Consider the following 23,500-nt stretch of genomic DNA (forward strand, 5'->3'; position numbering starts at 1 on the left):
AACGTCCACAATGCGAGCAGAGACACCTAAAAGTGATTCTGCACGCTACCAAAAAACTTTGAAAACTTCTTCGAAATATAAAAATGGGAAGTCCTACCCCACCCGCCGTTCGAAACGCTGAAAGAAAGCGTTGATGATTGGTGATCTGAAATCGAGAATCATGGATATTTTAAATTCTTCTAGCTTTTAATCGATCAGTTGGATTTTTTGTCATGGGAGTAAGTAAATACTAACGGAACGGTATACAAAGAATCGAATGAAATTAGAATGTGGAAACCCCTTTTCAACCAATTGTTTGATACAGAACTTAAGGAATTCAATAAACAACAGCTTACCATTAGAGACGAATGAACTAAAAAGTTTGAAGTCTCTCTAATTCAACATCATCATCATCAACAACAGTTTACCTCTGAACTGAAATGTTATGAATTTGATAATTAGAGATTTTTCTCCAACATAAAGTTTTGAGCAGAAACATAAAACAAAGCTATCGCTAGGAATGATCACTACTGAAAACTACCATTTGTACTACATTACTATTAATCAAAAATAAAATTTCGCTTCGCTACTGAGTGTAAATCAATCGTTCTCAAGTCATTCGCTGTGATAAGTGATACGGTACAAATTATCTATCCGCTATTGAATCGTATCGATACTATTCATGATACTAAATATTCGTGTTATAACATAAATCACTACAAACTATATCAATAGAATTATTTTACGTGGTAATATTCGAGTAGAATATTTTTTTGCATTGATGATTTTAAGTTTTGTCCCGTTAATAGGGAATAACTAGTAGTTGTTGGTATGTTCAGGAAGAGAAGGAATAAATTGAAACAACATTTTTGGTTATTTTTTTGTTTCAATACTACAGTCTAATGGATGGATGGATGGATAGCACTACAACTTAGTTTACACATTATTTGGAATTGAACAATATTCTTAATATACGGAGATTTGAGTTCCAATTTTCAATCAAAAAGTTTTTTTCAACACCCTGATTTGTCTACATTGTCAATGAACTAAACTATGACCTAAAGGAGTAACTATGTATAAATTTGATTCCAACTACGGTCGAAAAGGTTGACTAGGCTCGTTAGTGATTTAGTACCAAAAGTAAGGTCAACGTCGTTATCATTGTTCCAGACGGAGGGACTAGGTTCAGTTAATATTTGATGATACATATCTAGTTTAATGAGATATTTTGTGAGAATAAGTCGTAACTGTATGCTAGGAAATGATAATCGCCGTTCGTTCATGGTATTCAGAATCACTAAAATTGTCTAAACGAGATGCTGATAAGTTGTATATCTATTGCTTAAATAAAAGTTCATCGGACTGTTTGAAAGATCTGTTCCGATCATCAATGCAATATATAGTAAACTTAACGGTCAAATACGGAACTGCTTCGAATCGATACATGGTTCAATGAAACAATTACTACGAACTAGAAATTAGGCGTCACTTCGCGCATAGTACCTCTGTTTAGTATACACATTCAATCATTTCAAAACTTCCTCAATTATCGGACTCATTTAGCTCATTCAGTTCAACGCTTTGATCTTCCAGACTTCGTTTGATATCAGCGAGGGTGCTCATGATAAGTTGTTGCTTCGTTTCCGCGTCGTTATTTCCGTGCATTACCGATTCGCCGCTTTCGGAAGCTTTTTCGCTCTTAATCGCCATGATTGCCATTGATGCCGAATCGTGAGGTTCGTGTCCTGGGTTGGTAGAGTTGGTAGAGTTATCTTGCTTCAGTTTCGCCTGGCGCTCGCGTCGCAGGAGGGATATTTTGTACAAAAGCGCTTTCTTGGAAATCTCTGAAAACGATAAGTTGGAATTAGCAGTCTGGTATGCATCATAATTTTCGTAGTCATCTTTTTTTTATTTTTATTTATATCGGGGCTATATGCTGGCGGCCGACTAACTGTATAGTAGAAGTGTGTAATACGCACCCCCTAAGCGAGAATGGATTTATCTTGAACGTGCTCTTAAAATTTTAGATAACAACTACGTCAGTACGTAGATTAGTTAACCCCCAGTCATCTGTAATCGTTCTGTATTTTAGATACTGAATAACAAAAGCGCTACGAATTTTAATTTGTAAGGCGTCCAAATTCTAAATGTCCAATCACCGTATGATGACCCAGCAGAAGTATAATATGCCCATGAGTTGTTTCTCTCAGAGACTATAAAGCTCAGAGAAACAGCTTGTATGAATGAGAGATTTCATCAATCTATTCCCTTCATGCCTACCAGCGAAGAGAAGAAACCGTTTCTCCGGTGAGTGTGTTCTCCCAGTATACGTGTATTAGGAGAGATGGGGGTAAGACGGACATGTTAAGGAAAACTTCAATTGTATCTTTGGAAACTCATGTTTTCAAAAATTTAAAAGCAGTTTCTTACAGTTCAATATACGGGTTTTCGAAATAATTGACCAAATGTTTTATAAAAATGTGTTTTTCCATGTTTTTTACTGAAATTAAAACAAGCCGAAAAATACTACATTTTTATCGGTGCGAGTATAATGGACATGCAGTGGGGGGGATATGGACAGGTTCATAATATACGAAATAAGCATAATAAAGTACTCACAAACGTAGTCTAGAATACATTATTGTGTTGCTGTTTTAGTAAAGTCAATGAATAACTTCAATCAGAAGACGAAGCCAGCCTTTCTCATGATGTTTCCCTTCGTACTGTTGATTAAAGCATGATTCATTTAGAATCCGGAATTACAAAACCAGCTGTATTTCGGGATTGATTGAAGGTACAAAACTTGTTTTAGCATCAAAATACAGATAATTCATTGTTCTATCAGAAAAAAAATATTGGAATTTTTTTCCTCTACACTTTGGAAATGTGTACGTTATATCGAGGTAAAATGTACGTTATATCGAGTGACGTTATATCGAGGGTACGTTATATCGAAGTTTCCCTGTAGCTGGCTTAAATTTCTTGATAGCTTTTGCACTCAGACAACTTCTAGTGAACTGTGGAACAAGGTTAATGCAATCAGTGGCAAAAGAAGATCGCGAGGCTATTCCATTACGATCAATGGTACCACTACCGATGATCCCGGAACCATTGCTGAACATTTAGCTGACCATTTTGCTAGTACTTCTGCCACCTCCAACTACAAAAGCGACTTCAAAGCTCGTAAAACTGCCGCGGAGACTACAGAGTTTCCCTCGGACTCAGGGGAACCTCATATTTACAATATCAGGTTCTCTATGAAAGAAATGTTGTGGTCCATTAGTAAGTCCAAAGGCAAATCAGCCGGACCAGACGAAATAGAATACAGAATGTTAAAACATTTACCTTTCCACGTCAAAACGTCGCTGCTCCAAATTTATAATAACCTTTGGGCTAGCAAATGTTTCCCCGACTCATGGAAGGAAGGCCTAGTCATCTCCATCCCTAAACCGATGGAGAAAAAACCACTAGCCACTAGTTTTCGTCCCATCACCCTTCTCAATTGCCTAGGTAAGGTCTTCGAGAGAATGATCAAACGGAGATTGATGACGAACATTGAAGAACGTCATCTCCTGGATCCTCGACAACATGCTTTTCGTCAAGGCAATGGTACCAATACGTATTTCAGCCAACTTGATCAACACCTTCACGTGATCACGCGAGACCACCTCCACGGGGAACTCCCTCTGTTGGACATATCCAAAGCCTACGATACAACCTGGAGATATAATATCTTGGACCAACTCCATCAATGGGGTATCGAAGGTAATTTGTTCGAGATAATTCGCAGTTTTCTACAAAATCGTAGTTTCAAAGTTCTTCTCGGAGGAGTCACCTCCACCAGTAAACTGCGAGAAAATGGAGTGCCACAGGGGTCTGTGCTATCGGTTGCTCTTTTCCTGATAGCGATGCAATCATTATTTGATGCCATACCCCAAAATATTGACGCTTTGCTATACACAGATGATATTCTGCTAATTTCAAAAAACTCATTCCCAGAACTAGCAAGAAGAAGACTTCAGGGAGGAATCTCGTCTGTTAATAACTGGGCGAATTCCGTGGGATTTAGGATCTCAGCTGAAAAATCTCAAGTTCTTCATTGCTGCAACAATAAGCGTCACAGGAAAAAACTACGTTCTTATCTTCTGAATGGTAAGTCCATTAAACGAGTCAATTCTGCACGAATTCTCGGTGTAATGGTGGACAAAAAACAGGAAGTGGGTTATATCTATGGTATAACCGCAAGGGTGACGTAGGACTATCGTTGATTTAGAGATCATTTGTTTGAAGTTGAATCTGAATTCATTCTGAATGAATGAATATTTGGAGAACTTCGAAAACGAGAGCGTTACGTTGGAGGCACAAGGTTGTATGGATCAAATATTGGATACGGAAATATCCTACTGATGGGGAAGAATAATCTTCAGAAGCTATCCTGTTAATTGCGATTGATTGAAAAATCACAAAACCAAATGTATTTGGTCACAGTGTTACATGGATAGAAAACATTCAATTAAACTCTTTTACATGAATGTATTTTTAAATTCCCGGAGGAACTGGCAGATTATTTTCCGGATCTTTCTCGATGCTGAATGGCATCCAAACGGAAAGAATTCCGCGCGTGTATGTGTGTGTGTGTGTGTAGCGGCTGCTTCGAGATCTTCCCGAGGACCGTTTGTGGCATCACTCTCCTCCTGATGGATTCCCTTCTGGCCTAAGGTGCACAAACAGGCTCTTGGTGACACCGTTCATCCGCGGTTTCATGATAAATGAAGAGCTTCACCACAACAGCGACAACATGCTCCAATCGCTGTTCAATTAGAACTGAGTGGATTTCCGAGCGGCGCTCGCTTATATACCGATTGGTGATTTCAATAGCCTGTTTTCAAAGCAAATTTAAGACTATTGAAACAAGTTTTTGGATCCGAAAGTAACAAGTATAGAACGCGTAGACATTTTATCTTTCGAATGAAGTGTTTATCACACCATTTCGTTCAGTTGTTTAGGAGCTATTAACACTCAAAATCTCGGTCTCCGGCGTAACGCTTTCGTTTTCGAAACTTTGATTTTACACCCCGGTATAGAAATGAAAGACGTAGTCCTACGTCAAAACTCACGTTCAATAAACATATTAAGAGTACAATATCGGACATTAAAAACCGCCTTAACTTAGTTAGCGTTATAAGCGGTCGAAGCCGAACAGGATCCCGCAAAACTATAAAACTATATAACATTGGAAGAAGCTTAGTCTATTCCAAACTTACTTACGGTATTGAACTCTTCAGCCGTGCCACCTGGAAAACGCTTGAAGAACTGAGGCCTAGCTATCAAAAGATAATAAGACTAGCATCAGGGGCCTTTAGAACTAGCCCAAGTAAAGCGTTACTCGCTGAGTCAGGCAATTTACCCTTCAAATTGTTCCTCACGAGATTCTACAGCACGCGCGCGATACGAACGCTCGAGAAACATCCAACAGTTGAATCCTCTCTTCTGAGAGTGAATAACTGGTTGCAGGTTACATGCCGAACCACTTTTCCAACGATTGTACCAATTCCCATTATTAACCTTCGACCATGGTATAAACGGGAACCTCAGATTGATTGGTCAATTAAAAACTCTGTGCGAGCTGGTGAAAACAGCTGCAAAGTTTTGGCCTTTTTCAACAACCACATCCACAGTAAATACTTTTTTCACCACAAGATCTTTACAGATGGATCCTTTGATGGTTTACAAGTAGGTATCGGAATTTTTGCAAATAACCTGCAAGTTAAGTTCCAACTCCCAAGTATCTGTTCGGTATTTGCAGCTGAATTAGCGGCACTTCTTATCGCTACATCAAAGTGCGAACACAACAGAAAGACGGTCATTTTCACCGATTCTGCTAGCGCGCTTCTTGCTCTTGAGAGCGGAAGTAGCAAACATCCATGGGTACTCGCAATTGAAGAGAAAACTGCCCAAAATGATATCACCTTCTGCTGGATCCCAGGTCACTGTGGAATCCGCGGTAACGAAGAGGCTGATCGTCTAGCCAAAGAAGGGAGAACATCCGAACTATGGAGCACAAGCGTCCCATCTGATGATATAATCAGATGGGTTAACTCATCTCTGATGACGTGCTGGGAGAACGAATGGAACATCTGCAGAGATACTTTTTTGAGAAAAATTAAAAACACTACCTACCTTGGATGGATAGAAACCAAAGACCTTTTCAAGTATGCCTAACACGTCTTCGTATTGGGCATACCAAATTAACGCACAGGTTTTTGGTTGAAAAAACCGAACCACCCACTTGTAGTACATGTAACGTCAGGCTGACCGTTGAACATGTTCTACTTGTCTGCTCACGTTACAACGTTAAGAGAACAAAGTTTGAGATAGCTGACAACCCAAGGACAGCCCTAGCAAGAGATAACTTGGAGGAGGACAAATTACTGCAATTCCTGAAGGAGACGGATCTGTTGGAGCTCATTTAACCACTATACGATTATATGTTATATGTAACCGACTTAATCACATCATACATACTAACACCTAATGCCGGTGAGCTAATATATGTGTTACCAACGTATTACATATGTTAGGTCACACACATTTTTATTTATTAAAAAAATATATATATATATATATATATATATATATATATATATATATATATATATATATAATACAAAAAAATTAGTTAGATATCACAAACCAAACACACCCACACACACACACTTAGACACACACTCACAACAACATACATAGATGTTGATTTTTTGAAAAAAAATGCTCTTTTCCGACATTCGAATACAATTTTTGCGTGGATGGCACACAAGTCAATTAATATTTTTTAATGACCAGTCTCTTTCAGCTTCCTGGGCTAGACATCATTTTTAATTTTATTTTCTTTCAGCGTGTTTGATATAATTACTTTGTATTTCTACTACCAGGTGACCAAATATGCCTCCCATTACTAACGTACTTCTCTTCCAGCATATGTTATACAATTATTACACTATATACATGATTTACCGGAAACGAGAGCAGAGGGAGCATGCGCAAAATTTGATATAAAAAAAACCCAAGGCCTTTCTCAAGCCTAGAGGCGAATGAACTGCTAAGTTTAAAGCCTCTTTAATCCAACATCATCATCATCATTATATAAAAAAGAGTTCAATATTCTTCTCTTCACTTTTCATCATGCATTGGATGTGATTATTGATGTGACTGTCCATTTCACCCCCCAGTGTAATTATTTCAATAATTTAAATTTACCACTTACGAATGAATTTACTTTTTCGTACATACCTAATATTGCTTCTTTGTCAACTCAAAAACTGAAATATAACCATCAGCGAATTCAATTTTGCAATTAAACCACTCAAAATGCTCAATATCGATGCCGCAAAAGTTACATCCACACGCGGAATCATGTTCGATTTTCGGTTTTTGTTTCTCTATTCCGCTTTTGATCAGTATTCATTGTCATAGGATGGTTTAAATATTATAGAATAGCATGCAGAAGGGTTTCCCATCAACAGAAATTTTAAATTCACAATGCAACTATACAAATCAGCCACCTGTCCATCATACCCCCCACTGTCCGTCTTACCCGCGGCTCCCCAAATTATTCAGTCCGCGCACTTGTTTTTCTGCATTCTCTGAGCACATAATATAGATGCCAAATGTGAAGACATGTTTTCGTTTTGAAGACATTTAATTTTGTGAAAACATACTGAGGTCATTTAAAACTATGTGAAAACAATTGTTTGTGTGATTTATTGAACATGATTTAGACATATCGTGATGGTTTGCTCATTTTTGTTCATTATGATTACATTTGAAGTCATTTATTTGTGTCATGCAAAGATATTTGAAAAAAAAAAATCATCTGGCATCCCTCACATCCAAGCTATTTCTCTCGTGAGAATGTTATCCGGCCGAAAGCGAGCAAATTGCCCCGGTCGAGGGTATGCCGTACTGCCCGATGGTAAGCTGATGCGAAAAATATCAAATTGAGAAGGAAATGAATCCTTTCTTACCATTTTCTTCATCTGAGATATTCTCTGGGAACTCGACTCAATAAATATGACCCCCAGTTATCGCCTCTGAATCAGTTTCGAGCAACAAAAACCTTATAGAAATGATGTAGAAAATTACATCGAAAATCGCTTCCAATAAAAATTGGATTTATTATTTTTTTAAAGCATGTTACAAATGTAAAACTTGCATGGTGGGATTCTATCATTGACTAGCACGATTGCCTGTATCCATAGCATTTCTATTCTTGCTGGTTTACGAGAAAATCAGGCGGGTCAAATTGCCCGGTAGGCGCGTTTTAGACACATCTCCTCTAAATAATCTTTTTATACAGATTATAAATTTAAATTTCAAATTTTAACTGAATGTAAAAGTTTAATGGGCTTCCCGATTGCGTTCAAACTATTTTGCGGGAAACTATCGGCCGAAAAAAAATCTGCTTTCATTCAAAACATTACAAACTCATACAAAATACAACATACAGTGACTGGCAAAAACCCCTGATATTAAAATTAAACTTTTAGCTTATGAACTATTTTCGATTTTCAATAATAAATTTATAAATAAAACAGCTCATTTTACCGTGAAAATAACGTAGATTAATTTTTCAAAAATAAAAATTAATAAATTGCGTACAGTTACTGTTATTTATATGGTATGCAAAAATGCCGTAAGAATGTTTCAGTTTTCATTGGTGCACCCCTCGATTTTGACACTTCATTGTTTACATTTCAGCCATCTTATTTTTGAAGCTGATCGTGCCTTTCGATGGCGCATAGCAGAACGTGTCCACAAAAGCTATTTTGCTAGTAGGCGATAAATAATTAGGGATACCATCTGTCGTGATTTAGCAAGATATGTCCTGATTTTGAGATGTTTTTGGGGCGTCCTGATTTATTTTTCTTATCCTAGCATTTGTCCTGATTTTTATGTGAAATTCAATGTTGTTAACGAATCATAATCAGGGCCTTACAATTTCGCTTCAATTGACACATCCTCACTTCCTAATGGGCCTATCGTCTTTCTATTTGCTGCACACTCGTGCTGGCTAAAATAATGTTACTTTCTCTTCACGCTCAATAAAAAAAATCACTTCACCTCTGAACAGTGTTGTTGTGTTTCACGTTCATTCGTTCCATTCTTAACACTGGAGCGAAATTATCAAATCGTCAAATGAAAACCAAAGTGTCTAACATGGGATGAAAGTGTCTTCATTTCGTTTGAGTTTGAGCTCGAACCATGTTCAATGAAAGTAATGAAAATGGCGATGTATGCCAGCAGACGCAATCAATTGCTGTCGCTAGTTGTGAGATTAATATGCCCCTATGAACCCTTTAACGGGTACTGGCGACTATATTGCCACCAACAAAAAATATTCTCTTCGCTGCACTTGGCATATTGACGTAGGACTACGTCTTTCATTTCTATACTGGGGTGTAAGTTCAAAGTTTCGAAAACGAATGAGTTACGCCGGAGAAGGAGATTTTGAGCGTTAATAGCTCCTAAACAACTGAACGAAATGGTATGTTAAACACATCATTCGAAAAATAAAATGTCTACGCGTTATATGCTCCCTACTTTTGGATCCAAATACTTGTTTCAATAGCCCTAAAATTGCTTTCAAAACAGGATATTGAAATCATACAATCGGTATATAAGCAAGTGCCGCTCGGAAATCCACTCAGTTATGATGGCACAACGATTGAGGTACGATCACTGGAATGGATGGATGTTTTCCTAACATAGACTTCAAAACCATGGAGCCAGGGGAATTGCAAATCGGCATTGCAAAATAGATGCAAGCTGCAGGTACTTTTGTACTCGCTTGCGTTTCTGGAAATCGGAATGTTTCCCTAACACAAACTTCAAAACCATGGAGCCTGTGGAAATCGGCATAGCAAATTAGATGCAGGCTGCTTTTGTACTCGCTTGCGTTTCTGGAAACCGGAATATATAATATTTCCCTAACACAGATTTCAAAACCATGGAGCTAGGGGAAATTGGCATAGCAAATTAGATGCAAGCAGCGGGTACTTTTGTACTCGTTTGCGTTTCTGCAAATTGAAATGTTTCCCTAACACAGACTTCAAAATCATGAAGCCCGGGGAAATCGGCATTGCAAAATAGATACAAGCTGCGGGTACTTTTGTACTCGCTTGCATTTTTGTAAACCGGGATGTGTTTTCCCAATACGATTCGATTCGAAGTTCGATTCACATACATCATCCGCACAGCGGCGATATTGTATCCAGAGAGGAACATCCAAGGTGAGATTATTGCTAATTGAAGAAATACGATAACCCATCCATAGTTTACTTAGCCAGAACCTTCTAGAGGTATCTGGCAATACTCCACTTTTTTGGACTGCTGAAAATGTACGATTTTAATTTGGGAGTCTTTTTTATGCAACAAAACCACGATTTTAGAGCGCCGACAGAAAAATCTGTTCAAATTCGTTGAAAATGCAACAAGTTGAAAAGTTTTTCAGTGTAAACGTACTATTTAGGATCCACTGTGTAAGATCATGCAGAGGAAAAAATGAAAATTTGAATCTTTCATCAAATAAACCATTTATTTTATAGAAAAAAAACTGCAGGATCTCACACAGTAGATTCTAAATACGTTTATAGTGAAAAACTGTTCAACTTGTTGCATTTTCAATGAATTTTGTTACATAAAAATCCCAAATCAATATCGTACATTTTTAGTAGCCCAAACAATATTGGAGTATTGCCAGATACCTTTAAAAAGATCTGGCTAAGTAAAATAATAAAATAATATCCCAAGTGCAGCGAAAAGTATATTTTTGTTGGTGGCAATATAGCTGCCAGTACTCGTTAAAGGGTTATACCCAAAAACACTGGCTTGTGAATTCACTTTATTGGGCCTTTGGTTATGCAAAAATTAAAACAATATTTCTAGTGTAGCGATACCGATTATTTCAGCGATTTACAACATTTCTAGTGTAACGAAAAAAACTGACAAAATTTAAAATTTGAATTTTTCATCAAATTTACCATTTATTATATTGAAAAAGCTGCATGACCTTACACGGTAGATCCTGAATAGTACGTCTACAGTGAAACAAATTTCAATGTTTTCAACGAATTTAAACAGAATTTTCTGCCGACGCTCTAAAATCGCGGTTTTGTTACATAAAAATGTCTCGTAAATTAATATCGCACATTTTTAGCAGCCCAAAAAATAGGAGCATTGCTGGTGGCAATACAGTTACCACTGCCCGTAAAAGAGTTAATCCAACTTTTTTGAATGATAGTCCGGAAAAATCCACTGACATATAGCCCATTCAAATGATAATGATTTCGAGCAGTTTCAATCTTCCAGTGAAAGCGTTTTCTTTCAATTTCAAAAAAACAGCAGCACAAAAGAATGAGATCGAAGAATCGATTTTTCAATGTGAGTAGAGGTTACTCACAATCAGGGCTCGAAATCTTCGAAGATAAAAAATGAAGATCGACTCCCCTCACCGTAGCTTCGCTTCGATTAGGACTACTTCGGCATTCGCCGTCAACATAATGTGAATTGACTACAAAATGAATTGACGAGCGTTGTGAGCGAGGATGACTGACTGAATTATTCTAGTCAATACTTATTCTAACTGACGTGACTAATGAATCCAAATCTGCTTCTTCATTCAACTGACTTCAATCCACACTCCTTTTCTCCCTGACTCGAATCTCTTACCCGCATACACAATCTTATTTTTACGTCCATATAAAGCGAAACGAAAACTTGATTTCTGATGCGAAAAAAAAGTTACACCATTAATGGACGGTTTATTGTCTACCTACCGTGAACTCAAACCAATGAGCTCAGACAGTTATCGGGTATGCTATAAAGGTCGACGCGTTAGTAGTAGTAAATAGCGAGCAGTTTGGGAGGAATTCTAAACAAAATTTTAGTTCACTTTGTCTCCGAGTTCAATTTTGTGAAAAACGGGTTTATATAAACAACATTCACAAATTTGTCAGTGTTTCGGAACACGACACTGCACGCTATTTTATATGTGTGAATATTTTTTGTGTACAACACAAAAAAAAATCTAGCTCACCTGTAGTATATGTCAAACCACGTTGAGCTCATACATTGATACATGCATACGTGATACATGAGGTAGAGAAACGAATTAAATTTAAGGAGGAGTCACTTCAATCTGCAGACGGCAACTAAACGCCTGACTGACTGTTGAGTCATGCTGACGGGGAAAATGCGGGAAGAAGCCAATACTCATTTCCAATTAAATATGAAGGCGACTTTCTTCATGGTCCGCTGACTATCCTCAGTTGAATATAACTTTGCCGAGCCCTGCTCACAATCGAAAACTACTGGCATCTTTTGACGTAGGACTACGTCTAACCGGAAGATATAGGGGGTGAAATGAAAATCTAGGCACTGAACAAGCAGGAAAAAATGCAAGATTTGTAACGCTTATAACTCGAGCATTTCTCAATAGATCGCAAAGGTTTCTGCATCAATTGATAGGAAATATATCTACGCATCTATCATAACGAATAACATTTCATTTTTCTTGAGATAAATAATTGAATAATTGTGAAATATCAAGCATTGTCCAAATGAGTTATGTGCCCATTTTTGATTGGCCCATTTTGTGCTCCTCAAATCGTACCGATCAAAACGGGCAACCAGAGTAGCAGCGAAATAGAATGAAGCACGATTGGAAAGGAAAAAGAAAAAAAATTAACGAAACATTGGTCGCAGTCTCACACATGCGTAATTCTCGAGCCAGCCAGTCAGCTTAAAAATCCCCGCTCCGCTGCCGTAACGATCATTCTTTGTGTGGACACCGACTGGACAACATCGTTGCTGGACGGGCTGGACGGCGAGGGATCGAGTGCCTTTCTCAAGGCAAGAGGGCGGAGGTGGTAGCGCTGGAGTAAAGTAGAGTAGAGTTTTCAAAGGGCCTTTCTCAAGGCTAGAGACGAATGAACTGCAAAAGTTTAAAGTCTCTATAATACAATACTTTCCTACCTTCCTTCCGTAACGATCATTCTCATCCAAACCGTACACCACACCGTTTCGCATCACATCACATCAACAAACCAACACAAGCAGCCATGGTTGGATATGGCAAAGGAGGAAAAGTGAAGGGAAAGGCAAAATCCCTCTCGAACCGTGTTAGTCTGGAGTTCCCCGCATGGGTAGCTAACCCAGTTGGATTTTGCCTTTCCCGCGGCCGAGCGCGTTAGTACCAGTGAACCAGTCCACCTAACCGGCGTTATATAGTTTCGGCCGCCGAAGTGGCAAAGCTGCTCGCGATGATAAGAAAACCCACATTTAGAACAGACCACATTCGGTTCGGTGATCAAGACAACAACAGGTAGTTGCAGCGAGTGGCGAGTGGCAAACGAAATCGCAAAACGACAGCAGGTAGCGGAAGAAAAAAGTTTGTTCTTTATACAATCTGCTTTGGTGGCAAAACCAGAACAAGGCGGCATCGAGGGCGTTTGAAATGGTTTTTTTTTCAAAACCACGAGTACTAAGTTTTCTAAATTGGAACCATTCCATAAAACACGACGCTTATCAGGGCCATTAAATCTTTCAAAAAAGAGTTCACGAAATACAAATAATAATAAAACACAAATTGATTTTTTCATAATTTGTTTGCCAGTATCTGATGAGTATGTGAATTTGGCAGTTGTTCTGAGCTTATTGATAGTTGGGGACTTTCCTGATTATTCAATTTTCACTAATTCTTAAATTGTTTCCAGATTGAAAGTACAGTAATTTACAATTAGTTCGACATTTAGCTAATTGGACGGACATGTAATGCGACATATTTAGTTGGACATTTTTGTAAAAATAGTGTTCGGGGTCCAAATTATGACCCCACATTGAAAGTCGACACTGTACCACTGTCATCGCAAATGTTCAATTACAGGTTGGTCTTTCAAACCGTAAACCAGTGTGGTTGTACGGCATCGTTTAACATCGCATCGCATCACATCATAAAAAGAAAACAAGCAGCAACGTGGACGTGTGGACGTAACAAAGGAGGACAAGTTAAGGGAAAGGCAAAGTCCCACTCGAACCGTGCAGGTCTCCAGTTCCCTGTTGGTCGCATTCACTGATTGCTCCGCAAGGGTAACTAGGCCAAACGGATTGGTGCCGGAGCACCAGTTTACCTAACAGCGATTATAGAGTTTCGGCCGTCGGAGTGCTCGAGTTGGCTTGCAAAGCTGCTCACGACAATCAGAAAAACCGCATCAAGAACAGAGCAGCTTCGGTTCGGCGCTCATCAAAGCAACAATTAGTTTCAGCGAGTGGCAAACGCAATCGCAAAACTGCAGCAGGTAGAAGAAGGAAAAAGTTTGTCTATACAGACTGCTTTGGTGGCAAAAGCAGCCACCATAAACCACGGCGCTTTTCAGGGCCATTAAACCTTTCAAAAAAGAGTTTACGAAATACAGTTTAATGCTTTCTAAAACAATATCCAAAATAATAATAAAACACAAATTGATTTTTTCATTATTTGTTTGCCAGGATATGATGAGTATGAGAATTTGGTAGTTGTTCTGAGCTTATTGATGGTTGGGGACTTTCCCGATTATTCAATTTTCACCAATTCTTAAATTGCTTCTAGATTGAAAGTACAGTAATTTATATTTAGCTCGACATTTAGCAAATTGGATGGACCTGTAATGCGACATTTTTGTAAACATAGAGTTCGGGGTCCAAATTATGCCCCCACATTGAAAGTCGACACTGTACCACTGTCATCGGAAATGTTCAATTACAGGCTAAAATAACCTCCAATGCGACACTGAGTGTTTCTCCGGCACGTCGCATTAAATGTAATTTACTGAACAACATGTCACAAGCTGGATGGGAAGAAATTTTCCAACTGTGAAAGCTTGTGGCAAACGCAATAACTAAACAGGAAGGTTGAACCGAACAAGATGGGGATATCGAGTGATAACAAAAACACAACACCAAAGGTTCTTTTCAGAACCATGAACATGTTCATAAAGAGTAAACAGTAAACTAATCCATTTTTCAGGTAGATAGATAGGTATTGACGTAGGAGAAGAAAATAAAACAATATATTTGAAATATATATTTAACAAAAGCTGTCCCCTTTGTATAGTCCTACGTCACTCCGGTTATGTCCCCGACATTACCCACCCGTTTTTTGTTTCGAAATTGTGAAGCCCTTATCATAATTCATTCAATATTTTTGTATTTTGTTTTTGAGGAAGAACTTTTTGACGTAGGACGTCCATTGGAAACATGTTGGGGTACAAATTGAAAAACGAAAAATCTGCCGCATCGCGAAAATCGTCCAATTTTAAGCGCCTATTGCTCAGTCATTTGCTGATAGATTTTCGAGATATTTGCATCAATCTATATTGGCATTCCCTAATAATTTAATACAATGAAGAAAATTATATATTTTATGAAATTAACCATCGAACAATTGGTCAATTGGTACAATCAATCTGTGCTCTCCCAGTTGCTCATTCAATGCGAATTCAATGCGAATACGGGACTGTACAATGAAATATGCGTTTGGTTTAATTTTTTGCTGCCGTAAATCACATCTCATTCCCCTCCGGAATCTTTTATCGTGCACCATCCAATGGTTCGCCCTGAGTGCATAAGCTTGACTCGACGCCACTGTTGGTTTTAAACTTCTATATATCCGTGTCTTTGTGCTCACGGGTCAAATTGCTGTAAATAACGCCTCAACGGACGGTTTTGAGGTTCTGTTTATGTTTCATGTGCATGCAGTCGATATGCAGTCGGTCAATTTTCGACGTATCCGTAAATAATTCGTTATGACTAAGAGATTGCGTCGACAAATAAATTACTTTCTATCAGATTAGCAGGGCCGAAAGCAGTTTTAAACTGTTAGAAATTGAAAATCATTAGAAAATTAGAAAATGATGATCATTCTCGGAAACAATTTGTAATACACACAGTCTCGATTACTTACTTGTCTTACTTGGCTATACATTTCCTAGAGTTTCAGCCTCATCAATAAAATATTAATTCGTTTTCAGAGACATTTATCGTATACAATTTTGGCGTAAGACTACGTCTTTCATTTTTATACCGAGGTGTAAATTCAAAGTTTCGAAAACGAAAGCGTTACGCCGGAGAACGAGATTTTGAGCGTTAATAGTTCCTAAACAACTGAACGAAATGGTATGATAAACACTTCATTCGAAAGATAATGTCTACGCGTTATATACTTTTTGATCCAAAAACTTGTTTCAATAGTCTTAAAATTGCTTTCAAAACAGGCTATTGAAATCACCAATCGGTATATAAGCGAGCGTCACTCGGAAATTCATTTAGTTATAATTGAACAGCGATTGGAGCATGTTGTCGCCGTTGTGGTGAGGCTAACTTCGTTTATCATGAAAGCGCTGCACATACACGCACGCAATTCTTTTCGTTTGGTGGTTATCGAGCAATCGAGAAGAATCTGGAAAGATGTCATCGTTGCTGAGAAATAATCTCACAGTTCCCCTTGGAATTGGAAATTACATTCAAGCGACAGAGTTTATTTTAATGTTTTCTATTCATATAATAATGCGACCAAATACATTTTGTTTTGTGATTTTCAAATCTTTAGAATATTTTCCTATCCAATATTGGATGCATAAAATTTAAAAACGGGAAATGTTTCGTATCGCGAAAATCATATAATTTTCCATCGATTATTGCTCAGTCGCTGAAATTTTCAGACTCAGAGAGTTCATTTGCCTCTAATTTGCCTTCCATATTGCCATAGTAAATCACGCCTTCTCTCGATTCAATCACGGACAAAAAGCATACTTAAGCAAAATTCAGGTGGTGATACGCATTCAGTATGTTTCGAACTGTGAGGGAGCGCAGAAGACCCGATCCATCAGGAGGAGAAGAGAAGGCGACCAAGAGAGTACCAGCATCAAAAATTGGTTCCGCTTGAGGCATCGGAGCAGCCGCCACACACACATACACGCGCACAATTCTTTTCGTTTGGTGGTTATCGAGTTAGAATTAACCACTGGCGGGCATCGAGCTTCGAGAAGAACCCGGAAAGATGTTATCGTTGCTGAAAAATAATCTGCCAGTTGTCCCTTGGGACTGTAAATTACATTCAAGTGAAATAGTTTATTTTTATGTTTTCTATTCATATAATAATGCGACCAAATACATTTTGTTTTGTGATTTTTCAATTAAGTGCAATTAGCAGGAAAGCTTCTAAAGATTATTCTTCCCTATCTGTAGAATATTTCCGTATCCAATATTGGATGCATAAAATGAAAAACGGAAAATGTTTCGCATTGCGAAAATCATATAATTTTCCATCGATTATTGCTCAGGCGCCGAATGTTTCAAATTCAGAGAGTTCATTCGCTCATTCGCATCTAGTGTGCCTTCCAAATTGCTATAGTAAACCCCACCTTCTCTTGATTAAATAACGGGAAAAGAGCACACTTAAGCAATATTCTGGTGGTGAAACGTCTTCATTTTTCTTCAGGACACCGACAGGACAACACCGTTGCTGGGCGAGCTGGACGGCAAGGGATCGAGTGCCTTTCTCAAGGCAAAGGAGGTGAACGAGTAGGAAAGTTTCCCAAGGGTCTTTTTGAAGACTAGAGACGAATGAACTGAAAAGTTTAAAGGCTCTTCAATTCAATAAAGAAGAAGAAGAAGAAGAAGAAGAAGAAGAAGAAGAAGAGGAAGAAGAAGAAGAAGAGGAAGAAGAAGAAGAAGAAGAAGAAGAAGAAGCGCTTTCAGTATGTTTCGAACTGTGAGGGAGTGCAAAAGGGGGGAATTTTAACTATCCCGAGGTAAAATTTAACCAAGGCCAAAATATAATCCATCAGGCGGAGAAGAGAAGGCGACCAAGAGAGTACCAGCATCGAAAATTGGTTCCGTTTGATGCATCGGAGCAGCCGCCACACACACACACACACATACACGTGCGAAACTCTTTTCGTTTGGTGGTTATCGAGTTAGCATTAACCACTGGTGGACTTCGAGAAGAGTCGAGAACAGTCCGGAAAGATGTTATCGTTGCTGAAAAATAATCTGCCAATTTTCTATCCATATAATACTGCGACCAAATACATTTGGTTTTCTAATTTTTCAATCAAGTGCAGTTAGCAGGAAAGCTTCTGAAGATTATTCTTCCCCATCAGTAGAATATTTTCGTATACAATATGGATGCATAAAATCTTGTGCCTCCAACGTAACGTTCTCGTTTTCGAAGTTCCTCAAATATTCATTTATTCATTCATTCAGAATGGATTCAGATGCAACTTCAAACAAATGATCACTAAATCAGATAGTCCTACGTCAACATTGCGGTTATACCACAGATATAACCCACTTCCTGTTTTTTCACCACATGTAGAAAATGTGCTACTCTAATACGTAGAATACATATGCAATACGGAAAAGTCAATTCACACTAATAATGTTTATTTCAAAATTATTTTTCCACCTGAAAATCCCATGAAGGTAAGTGAACTTCCAACACGAATTCACTGCGTAAAAAATCTTTCTGAGTTTATTCATAAATTTCGTTTCATTTTAAAGTAATATACAAATAATTTTTTTCATAGTCCCACGTCAACCAATGCGGTTGTGTCTTGGACATCACTCTTTACATTTTTTTTCATATAACAACATTTAAATAAATTTCAGACATTAAAATAAAAAGTTATTTCAACTCCATATATTAGGCTGTCAAAAAAGTCCTGCGGTATTTCCGCGAGGTGTCGTTGTAAGCGCGTAGTTCTAGTTGTATTCATTGTATCGAGTCATACTATAGCTTGTTGGAAAGGTATTTTTGCGCGCTATAATATAGTCCTTGACAGTGTTTTGTTTGGTTAAGTCGTTCGTGAGTTATAGTGTCGCAAATATGGAGCAAAATAAAGAGAAAATCCGACATATTTTACAGTACTACTATGACAAAGGCAAAAATGCATCTCAAGCTGCCAATAAAATTTGTGCAGTTTATGGACCCGATACAGTTTCCATTTCCACCGCACAACGATGGTTTCAACGTTTTCGTTCTGGTGTAGAGGTCGTCGAAGATGCGCCACGCTCCGGAAGGCCTGTCGTCGAAAATTGCGACAAAATCGCTGAATTAGCCGAGAAAGACCGGCATAGTAGCAGCCGTAGCATCGGCCAAGAGCTGGGGATAAGTCATCAAACCGTTATTAACCATTTGAAGAAGCTTGGATTCACAAAAACATCTTTGACCGTATTGACGCATGTGAATCGCTGCTGAATCGCAACAAAATCGACCCGTTTCTGAAGCGGATGGTGACTGGCGATGAAAAGTGGGTCACTTACGACAACGTGAAGCGCAAACGGTCGTGGTCGAAGCCCGCTGAAGCGGCTCAGACGGTGGCCAAGCCCTCATTAACGGCCAAGAAGGTTCTGCTGAACCTGTGTTTGGTAGGATTGTCAAGGAATAATCTATTATGAGCTGCTTCCCTATGGCCAAACGCTCAATTCGGACCTATTCTGCCAACAACTGTATCGCTTGAAGGTAGCACTCATGAAGAAGAGGCCATCTTTGATAAACAGAGGCCGCATTGTCTTCCATCAGGACAACGCCAGGCCACACACTTCTTTGGTGACGCGCCAGAAGCTCCGGGAGCTCGGATGGGAGGTTCTTTTGCATCCGCCGTATAGTCCGGACCTTGCACCAAGTGACTACCACCTGTTTTCGTCCATGGCGAACGAGCTAGGTAATCAGAAGTTGGTAAATGAAGTTGGCATCTCGTTGGGAACAAGTCATCGAACAAAACGGCGCATATTTGACTTGAAACAGATGATTGTAACTAATTTTATGAACAAATGAAAATTAAAAAAAATACAGCAGGACTTTTTTGACAGCCTAATATAAAATAAGACTATATTCTATTTCTTTTTAATACTGGCTATGCTGTTTGTAGTGCTATTAAATATCGAAGGGACTCACCTGGATCCGCATCCAAACTTCTCTGTATTTTCTCGAACGTCGAGCTGCATGTGTAGATTTTCCGCTTCAGTGGTTCACTCTGAGGGCAGTAACTATCGTCCGCAATGGTATTTCCAATGTCCACCGATCGGAACGACATTAGTGGTGATTTGTGCATTCCCCGCTTCATATCGTTCTCGTTCAAAGAACTTGAGTACGCAACGGTCCTGCCGTTAGGAATTGAGACGGCATCCTCCGCGGTAGAACCGGCCGTGTGGATCGTATGTCTAAAGTTGTTCAACTGTTTTCCCGTAATGCTTCTCCTCGTCGAGGAAATATTCTCCTTGTTGGATTTGGTTTTGGTGTGATTTTTGTCGAGATTTCGATTGAGTTCATCGGAATCTGAGTCCGATTCGATATTCACTTTGGGACTTTGACTTCGGAAGCGTCGACGAGTGATGGTGGGTGACTTTGGAGGTACAATGTTACGTTCGTACATCGCTGGTTGAGGTGACATTTTGGCATTCTTGAAATCATTCTCATACTCATTTGCGCGTCGTGCCAACTCCGAACAATGGTTTTGATTGATAAAGTTGGTCACGTGCGTTTTTCGAGGAATCATTCGAGAGTTTTTAGGACTATTGGGAGCTGAAATAGATGTTTCGTAGCGAATAACTTCCAGCCGTTTGTTGACAATCACTCCTTCGACCGGATTGAGCTCTGTGCCACTTTCTGAGCATTTTTGAGAACATGTTTTGGCTAGCTCTCGCTTCAGATCTGCCTCGTAGTTCCGTAGCATTTCAACTCTTTTATTCGCCGGTGGATTGCAAACTCTTCTTGGGCTGCAGATAATCGGAGGTTCCTTGATATCTTTCAGTTCTTTAACGCTGCTCGATTTCATCGAAAACAGAATGGTTTCAGCTTCGTGAATCAACTGTTTGTATTTCACATCTGCCTCGAGATCCGCCTTCAGCAGGGCTTTCTCACTTTCCGAAATCGCAAGTATACGACTGTGGAGTGAATGCACTTCGGTGAATGTCAATGAGTTACATCGGTTCGTCAAGGGAGCGCTCTTGATCGGTGCTCTTTCTTCCGACTGATTCCGCCGTAGTGATACCGGAGTTCCGCCAAGACTTCTGCAGCCTCGGCTTATCGGTAAACTGCCAGCCACGGAGCTTCCACACGACCCATCGCCTGTCTTTTTTCGAGTGCGCACCAACTTTTTCCGCCTTTTGGAACCACCGCTCTCGCTATTGCGTTTACAACGACCACGATGTTTCGACGAACGCCGTTCCGGAAAGTTGTGATAAGAACAACTACCAGTGTTCTTGTAATCATTATTGGTGACATCTTGCACAGAACCGGTGTCAATGAAGTCCAAATCCAGCAGGTCATCCGTATCACACTCGTCACCCGCGTCCTGTCCTGTATCGATGTCTGTTGGGCAGTCGGTTGGGTCAGAATCACTACAGCTGTGAAGTATTGAATGTTTATTAAAAAAAAATCTACAAACAAATTTGGAAACACTAACCTTAAAATATCAGTCTCTTTCTCGTAATGGTAACTTTCGTCGAATTTACCCATCATTTCATTCAACGTTGCATCCTCGTCACTGTCCAGAGTAGAACCATGTGCAGTCGCTTTACTGTCCAGTCTTGATACGTCAGTTCCCCTTCTAGATGCCTTGGGTGTCAACATCTTCTTACTAATAACTTTCTCCGTCGAAGAACTCGAATCTGAATCCGACAGAACATTAGGCTTCCTGGAATAGTATCAATAAGTTATCAAAGTCTACTCAGAAAACAAATAATTTGCGCTAATCTTACTTTGAATCCCTTCGATTGTCATCGGTACCACTGCTGGATTTGATACCGGATGAAGTCGTTGAACCACCGTCTTGGTCCGATTTTTTCAGATTGGCACTGGCGAGTGATCCGTCTATTGTCGTAAGCCACGGGTTGGTCCTGATGCGGCAGCGTTGCCGCGGAGAGGGTGCTGAAACAGAAACAGGGCCATATTTTGTATAAGAACAAACTTTTATTTTTATCGCATCGCACGTACATTCAATACTGCGATAGTGCTGCATGGCGATGTTCTGCTGCATAACAGGACTCATCGCAACTGCATTTGGCATCGTCTGTGGCGGTTGTGATAAGCAACTGTTGCTGCTGTTGCTGTTATTGCTGCTAACACAGCCGCTGGAGCCATTCCTCAGAATTGTCATTCCGAAGCCACTGTTCCCTCTATTCACAGCCTGGCCGTTACTCTCGCCCGGGTTGTACAACTCGCCGGAACATTTTCTTGGTGAAGTACACGGCTGGAAGAAAGCGCAAAGAAAACGTTATTTCCGCTGGATGTGAAAGTTTTACATCTGATAAATAATAATGGCAACGGACATATTTCTGTTTTCCATTTCCACAGATTCATCGGAGCGCATTAACCCATTGCTCGTGGAGTATTTAATGAATTGTGTTACGGTAAGTTGAAGCTTGAATACATATCTCCTCTCTATCATTACATCTATATAACTCTTTAAGTTTTCAGTTGAAACGAAGTTTTTTTAGGATTATTCATGGCAACACGTTGCTATTCAAATGCGTGTTTTAGATTATTTTAAGGAATACTTTCAACAGTTCGATTGGCACTAATGTAGCCAAAAATGCCGTTTTTCATTGGATCTTAATTTTTAATGCAATGGAATATCTTCATTCTCAGCGACCCACAAACGACTGAAGCTGGAATAGGATCTCTTGTTAGTAAATGTTTGGATCTGTGCTCTTGCACTGAGCCCACACCCAAAATTGATTGTTAGCTCATGTTTTGTCATCCCGATTTATGACATTAAATGAGACATAACATAACAGAAAATGTCATGACTCACAAATACTGGTAAGCATTTGTATAATATACACGGTACAGCAATATAAGATTAATACGAGCGAGCGAAACAAAAGATAAATAAGCTTTCTGCATACCTTGCCACATACACGGCCCAGACTGAGATAGATATTGTTAAAATAGCTTTGCATTCCAATAAAATAAAATAGCTTTGCATACCAGCCGGCCTTGGTTCGATCCCCATTTACGTTGTATGGACTTTTTTTTGCACAATCCCAAGTGAAAAGAGAAAAGAAAACAGAAAGAGATGTCTGCTCGCATACATACAAACCATTTTTAAGCTTTTAAAATAGCTCATTATTTGCGCATTTGACTTTCTAGTACACGGAATGGCATCTTATATGCCAAGGATGAAATGTTTTCTGTCAACGCTAGTTTGGGTGTAGAGTTATAAAATTGGTTCCTAAGGGCAAGAAGCTCAGCGCAATGAACTTCGTGTCTTTCAAGATTGGGAACAGTTCAAAATTAAGATGCTCAGTATTGTCACGAGATTCATGACCGAAAAATGTTATATTTCGAGATCTCGAAGCTCAGAATTACCAGGATCAATCGAATTCTAACAGTGGAGCCACAACCATCAGAAGGAGACCCAGTTGTACAGATGAAAGCTTAATACCAGGGAAATCACCGCTACTTCCACCGCTTCATTCT

The 23,500-nt window shown here is 39.1% G+C and overlaps 1 protein-coding gene across 13 annotated transcripts in view; it reads right to left on the reverse strand.

Moving 5' to 3' along the window:
* Positions 1–1,516: 1,516 nt before the first annotated feature.
* Positions 1,517–23,500, reverse strand: part of LOC129764977 (uncharacterized) — a 273,538-nt gene continuing 251,554 nt past the window's right edge. For all 13 annotated transcript variants that reach the window (XM_055764690.1, XM_055764686.1, XM_055764693.1 and 10 more), the window contains 5 exons: positions 22,013–22,268; positions 21,778–21,946; positions 21,483–21,713; positions 19,973–21,423; positions 1,517–1,823 (listed from right to left, as the gene is read on the reverse strand). In XM_055764690.1, coding sequence (XP_055620665.1) covers positions 1,522–1,823; positions 19,973–21,423; positions 21,483–21,713; positions 21,778–21,946; positions 22,013–22,268 — 2,409 coding nt within the window. In that variant the 3' untranslated portion in view covers positions 1,517–1,521. The remainder of the gene's footprint in view (positions 1,824–19,972; positions 21,424–21,482; positions 21,714–21,777; positions 21,947–22,012; positions 22,269–23,500) is intronic.

The sequence above is a fragment of the Toxorhynchites rutilus genome, chromosome 2 (assembly GCF_029784135.1).
Source record: "Toxorhynchites rutilus septentrionalis strain SRP chromosome 2, ASM2978413v1, whole genome shotgun sequence".
Classification (NCBI taxonomy): Eukaryota; Metazoa; Arthropoda; class Insecta; order Diptera; family Culicidae; genus Toxorhynchites; species Toxorhynchites rutilus.